Below are 6,551 nucleotides of genomic sequence, written 5' to 3' on the forward strand. Positions count from 1 at the left end.
CGGCGGCGGCGGCGGCGGCGGCGGCGGCGGCGGCGGTGGTCTCGGCTCCTCGAGCCATCCCCTCTCCAGCCTGCTCAGGTGGGTAACGCTACGGGGCTGGGCAGCTGCCTGGAGACCCCCCTTCCCCTGCCCGTCTCCTGGGTCCCCAGAGAGATCGGGGCTCCGGAGACCCTGGTGGGGTGGGTTTGCGGGGTGCCCCGGGGCGAGGGCAGGCGGCCCAAGGGGCGAGGGGCGCCGGTGCGGGTCCGCGCGGCGTCAGGCTCTCCTCGTCTCGCCTAACCCGGCAGCGAAGAATGGTGGGAGTGCCCAGGTGGCAGCCTCCGCCGCATGGCACAGCCGGGCTTCACCCTCGCCCGCTGTTGGGTGCCAGCTGTTGTATTTCACAAGCCACTTTAAAGCAGAAAATATGTATATTTTAAATCTCCCTCATCTCCTGCAGAAACTCCCACGCCTTGCAGAATCTCGCGGTTCCCTTGGAGGAAATTCTCTTGATTCCCTTCTTTTGGGAACTTGGAACCTTCCACCAGGCTCTGCAGGACGTGGCTTTTGTTGTTTATATTAAAATTGCCTCTGGGTTTATCACGCTCAAAGTGTTCTTCTTTGAGCCCCTCTTGTGCTTGAAGCTTAAATTCTGGTTCCTTATAGTGAATCTCATTGGATTAGTCTGTTAAGTGGCATATGCAGGGTTCATCAGGGGGTTTATTCATCAAAAAATAAAGCTTTAGAAAGACTTGTTTAGGAAGCTGAGGGGTGCTTTAAACTTTTCCAAGGTCTGTTGTTAAAATAAACATTTGAATCTGGAGCTGTAAGGATTGAGAGAAAAAGGTCGTTTTTATGTGGCTTGGAGGGGGGATTGTAGGTGCTTTGTCAGTGTGAGTAAAATGTGTTGTTTCAGCAGCACTTTCATAGCCGGTTTTCTTTTCCTTCCTTGTTCTTTTGAGGTTTTTAAGAAGTGGAAGTTCATTTAGAAATGGCTTCATTCGCTTTTGTTCCCCATTAGTTTATGTAACTTCAATTTGAGTGAGCTTGGACCAAAAAAGCCCAAGGCTCTAATAAATTGTTAGGTATTAAGCACTGAATGCAAACCCAGGTCTATACAGGAAGATATTAAAAAGCAGTCTAAGAGAACTCTCCCAGGGGGTTCTTTTGGGGAGGCAAAAACCAGTACCATTTGCGGCAATTTCCAGCCCCTAGAACAATGCTGTCACATAGTTAGTACTCAGGATTTGTTGAATAAATAAAAGTATCAATTAGGAAATGATACATTTCTACATAAACTGATGGTGGTACTCACTGTTAGTAGTTCAGAGAAATGAGACATCACTGTGGGATGAGATGGAGATCAGGGCTCCCAGGAGGAGGGGGACTTCAGCTGACTTTGCAGGTTGTGAGGATTTGGGTAGGTGAAGTACTCTGAGAGCGTTCCGAGTGGGCACACCATGATCAGGGGCACTGAGGTGGGAAAGGAGACTTATTTGGTGCCAGTGGGTCACTAGAAGAACTTTCTGTCTGGAGCCTTAAGAGGTTGGGTGTGATAAAAAGAAATAATAATAATGGATGGCTATACTTCCATCTTTCAGAGTGACTTAGTCTTTATGTTTATATTCCCAGTTCCTATATCAGTGCCTGACACAGGTGTTCAATAAATGTACTTCGAATGCATAAATTGGGTTTTGAATCTTACCTGGATTACTTTGATATTCCTGCACTTCTGATGTCTGAGAGATGAGGGAAAGACCATACCGGTTTGGAGGTGCCTGCCTCTAGTGAGCTGAATGCTACAGCATTTGTCTGTTTGCCAGAGATACCTTACCCCCCCACCCCACCCCCCTTAACTACCTTGTAGTTAAGCAAGACTAGAAAATCTTTGTTGATTTTCTTTTTTTTTTTTTTACTTTGGGCCTCATGTTAATATGTCCAGTCTCTGTCATAAAGGGTGGATGTTGTCTCCACTCCCTTGTGTAAGAGAGCTGACTCCTTCTGACTTGCTCCTGTATCTGTTGTTGAGATGGTAGATGGCCTCAGAGCTGCCCCAGCCTCTCATCCCTGTGACTCCTAGGGGCAGGGAGGATCTGCAGGCACTAGTTACACTAGGTTTGTCAGTAATTAGAGGTGACTCTGATTAAACCTAGTGAAAGATTTCTGAGAAAATGAAACCATGCATTTAGATAATCCCTAGGTCAGCATGTCCTCCCTTTTTAGGTTTGGAAATAGTAGAGGGTAGGTCTCCTATGCCCACACACCCCACCTCAAGGACCCTGGGTTATTTAGTGAGAGCTGTGGAATCGTAGCTTCAGATTTGGCCCTTGCATTAGCTGCCATATCCTACCCCACTAGTATTGTCAATTGCAGCCTACGTTTGTCCAGCTGTTTGGAGTGACCAAGTAAAGCAGGCAGGAATAGGAGCTTACAGCTGCAGTGGATATAAATGTTCTGGATCACAAGTATGTTTGTCTACTCATCTGTTTATGACCCAACCCACCCCCCCACCCCCATTCTACAAAGGCTTTGTGCTTATTCTTAAGCTATAAAATGCCTCCTCTCTCACCCATCCCTTTTCTCTTATACTGCTTGGCCTTAGGTCTTAACCTCTTAAAGCCCTCCCTAATGACCCTAATACATACAGATCTCTCAGGCTTCTACGTCTTTGGAGCCCCTTATCTGCAGTGAACAGTATCACATCAACTCATACTTTGCTTGCCTAGATTTCACAGTTTATTGCTTTACATATAGTAACCCTTACCAATTGAGAACATACCTGCTGAGGATCAGAAAGTCAGCAAAGAAGACTTCTACTAGGAAAAAAAATGGTTATGAACTTCATGTCCTTCTGACCTTCACTTATTTACTGTATACTTATTCAGAAGCAGTATAGTATTATGCTTCAGACCACTTGTTCTGGAGTCAGACTGCCTGGATTCACATTTCGCTGCTACCACTGACTAGCTGCTTGACTTTCTGTGAATTACTCAACCACTCCGAGCCTCAATTTCTACATCTGTTAAATGGGGGGAATATTATTTGTTTTATAGGTATTGTCTTATGTAATGTGTGGAAGAAGCTCACCACAGTTTCTGGCACATTGTAAGCGCTCACTGTTAGGCTTCCCTAATTCCGTTGAGCACATACAGTTTTGCCATGCTGTACCTGCCACGTGCAAAGTGCCATGCCAGACATGTCTTAAATGCTGTTCTTGAACTCTTGGGTATCTGTTTTCCAAGCCACAGCAGATTAGAAACAGTAAATAAGGGAGAGGCCTTGCTGAGGCAGGCACACTAATGCCATTCACCCACCAAATGTTTACCCATCATCTGCTTTGTGCTAGGCCAGTTGTTAGATGCACTGCAAAATTTATCTCAGGCCTGGCACATAGTAGGCAGTCTGTCAAAATTAGTCCTCTCCCAATACAAGGTCTGTTCCCTTGTAGTGTTTATAGTAGTATGATATGTCTGTGACAGATTGGCAAAATAAGAGAAAATAAGAGAAAAAGCAATAAAAGGCTAGCATAATTTTTCCCACCGCCAGTAATTTGAGACTATTAACATAGATGAATATAGCCCTGCACACCTTGTTAGGCCCCAAACATCACTGCACTATAGCTTACTGTTGTAGTATCTGTTTATTGTGACTCTTAGCCAATCAAATAAAGATTAAACTACGTTCAGTATAGCTTGTTAATGAAAGTACAAAAAGTTTTAGTTTTCTATCTAAAATGATTTGAATATAATATTTATTATTTCAAAGGACAAGCAGTAGATTATCTAGAAAGCATAGTTATCTAAAATGCCTAGTCCTACAGACGTTCTGAATAGCATGAATTTTACTTTATATAATACTGTCTCATTTTCTAATTGTTGAATGGTTGCCTTTATTCTGTAGCTTGAGACAGGCTCTGTATTAAGCTTTTTTTTTTTTTAAACATGGTATTTTTCAGCCCTGGGCACATAGTAGGGCACTCACATTTTCATGTAATGGAGAGTTTAATATGTTTATGGCTATAGTGAAACTACTGATTTTCAGGAAAGCAACTTCTGTTTGAGAATACAGTAAGATTTGGATTAAAAGTGTTCTAACAACTAAGGGAAGAAAGTTCTGAGGAAAGGAAAAATTAAAAGAAAACACAATTCATTAGCTTAAAACTATGAAGTGGATTATGAGCTAAATACTGATATGTGTCAATGTGAATGATGTAAAGTGAAATGCACTCCTGAGGTTCAGAAGCACAGAGAAACAGACCAAAGATTGTAATTGAGGAACAGATTGTGTCATAGTGTTTTTTTTTTTTTTTTTTTGGTATGCAGGCCTCTCACTGTTGTGGCTTCTCCCGTTGTGGAGCACAGGCTCCGGACGCGCAGGCCCAGCGGCCACGGCTCACGGGTCCAGCCGCTCCGTGGCATGTGGGATCCTCCTGGACCAGGGCATGAATCCATGTCCCCTACATCGGCAGGCGGACTCCCAACCACTGCGCCACCAGGGAAGCCCTATATACCTGATTTCTTAAGCATGAGAAGAGTGAATAAGAAAAGAAGCCAAGGAGGCTTGCTGGAGAAATCTGAAAATTTATAGACAGTAGCAATAAATTTGACTATAAACTAAATTTTTACTCTACTGTGGGTGGTGGGGAGATTATCCAAAGACAGTCATGAATTTCCCAAAGATATGAAAAGGTTCTGAAATAAGGAATGAAGAATGGAAAGTTTTTTTTTTTAAATTAATTAATTTATTTATGGCTGTGTTGGGTCTTCGTTTCTGTGCGAGGGCTTTCTCTAGTTGTGGCAAGCGGGAGCCACTCTTAATCGTGGTGCGCGGGCCTCTCACTATCGCGGCCTCTCTTGTTGGGGAGCACAGGCTCCAGACGCGCAGGCTCAGTAATTGTGGCTCACGGGCCCAGTTGCTCCGCGGCATGTGGCATCTTCCCAGACCAGGGCTCGAACCCATGTCCCCTGCATTGGTAGGCAGATTCTCAGTCACTGTGCCACCAGGGAAGCCCGAAGAATGGAAAGTTTTGAAAATTGGATCCCATTTGAGGGACAATAACGGGTTCTCTCCAAATTCAGAAGATATGACAAAGTTATTCATTGTTTTAAAGAAAGAGGATTCCTGGGCTTCCCTGGTGGCGCAGTGGTTGAGAGTCCGCCTGCCGATGCAGGGGACACGGGTTTGTGCCCCAGTCTAGGAAGATCCCACATGCCGCGGAGCGGCTAGGCCCGTGAGCCATGGCCGCTGAGCCTGTGCGTCCGGAGCCTGTGGTCCGCAACGGGAGAGGCCACAACAGTGAGAGAAAAAGAAAGAGGATTCCTGATGTTTATTTAAGGAATTCATACTTAAAAAAAAAAAAGAGTGATTACCCTAACCATTCTATTGAAATGGCCCCCAAGAATGGATATGTAGCTTGGAAATTATAGTGACATGACAGCTTTTTCTCATGCTGACCCTTTTACTTTTGCCCTACTACTGTGCTAGATTTCTTTTGAATGTGCCTATTTTGAACAAGATGATTTTAACATCCTGAGGAGTGTAACACTGACCATGTAAGGATGTAGAATGGGAAGCCTTAGAAGCAGGAACTCATGGATTTGTGTGATCTAAGTTCCTGCTCTTCTAAGAGAATGCAAAAACAAAACAACAACAACAAAAAACACAACTATTAACTAGGATAGCAGTTTTCTGGATCTTCCACTAAACCTTCTTAATTCATTAAAAATGGTTTTTAAAGAACTTCTTAAAATACTTCTTTAAGTATAATTTTATTGGGACGGCAACCCTTTTCCTTTCATTTGGAATTGCTGTACATTTTTGCTTTCTCAAAAGCAGAACGTGGTCCCCCTGTTAAAAACAAAACAAAACAAAAAAGGTGGCATGCCTGGGAATGACTGCAGCCTGGTTACTTTATATCTAAACATCTAGAGCATGCCTAATGTTAAACTGAGTAAGGCATCTACTGGTAGTAAAAGATAATTTAACATAAGTTTGTTAAGTCAGCGATCTCCCTTAATTCTCTGATTGAAGTTCAGTTCTGAAAAAAAAATTTTAAAGAGAGAATCTATTTTATATATATATATAATTTATTTGTTTATTTATATTTTGGCAGCACCGGGTCTTAGTTGCGGCATGCAGGATCTTCATTGTGGCATGAGGGATCTTTTTTAGTTGCAGCATGCAAACTCTTAGTTGCGGCATGCATGTGGGATCTAGTTCCCTGACCAGGGATTGAACCTGGGCCCCCTGCATTGGGAGCATGGAGTCTTACCTGCTTGACCACCAGGGAAGTCCCTGAAGTTCATTTTTGAGTGTCTTAGTTACAAAAATTAGAGACGGGAAACAGTGAAACAATCCTGTGAAGAATTTGGTTTGTATCTAGTCAGCTTCAACATGTTCACTTGTCCCAGGAGGTTCTGGTCCCAGTGAAAGTTGCATCTTTGGCCAGAAAAATCCCTTTGAAGGTTCTTCCCCCTACCCCTCACCCTCCTTCGTTTGTTCACCTCAAACAGCTATGAATTTTGGTTTGCAAAAGGAAGTCAAGGCTATTTCTGCCCTAGTCTTCAGTAGGG

General features: G+C 43.6%; 1 protein-coding gene across 1 annotated transcript in view; it reads left to right on the plus strand.

Moving 5' to 3' along the window:
* The window catches only part of ANKS1A (ankyrin repeat and sterile alpha motif domain containing 1A), a 188,818-nt gene that overhangs the window by 279 nt on the left and 181,988 nt on the right, over positions 1–6,551 (plus strand). The window contains exon 1 of the mRNA XM_007467237.1: positions 1–78. This exon is cut by the window's left edge and continues 279 nt beyond it. Coding sequence (XP_007467299.1) covers positions 1–78 — 78 coding nt within the window. The remainder of the gene's footprint in view (positions 79–6,551) is intronic.

Source organism: Lipotes vexillifer, unplaced genomic scaffold (assembly GCF_000442215.2).
Source record: "Lipotes vexillifer unplaced genomic scaffold, Lipotes_vexillifer_v1.1 scaffold528, whole genome shotgun sequence".
Taxonomy (NCBI): domain Eukaryota; kingdom Metazoa; phylum Chordata; class Mammalia; order Artiodactyla; family Lipotidae; genus Lipotes; species Lipotes vexillifer.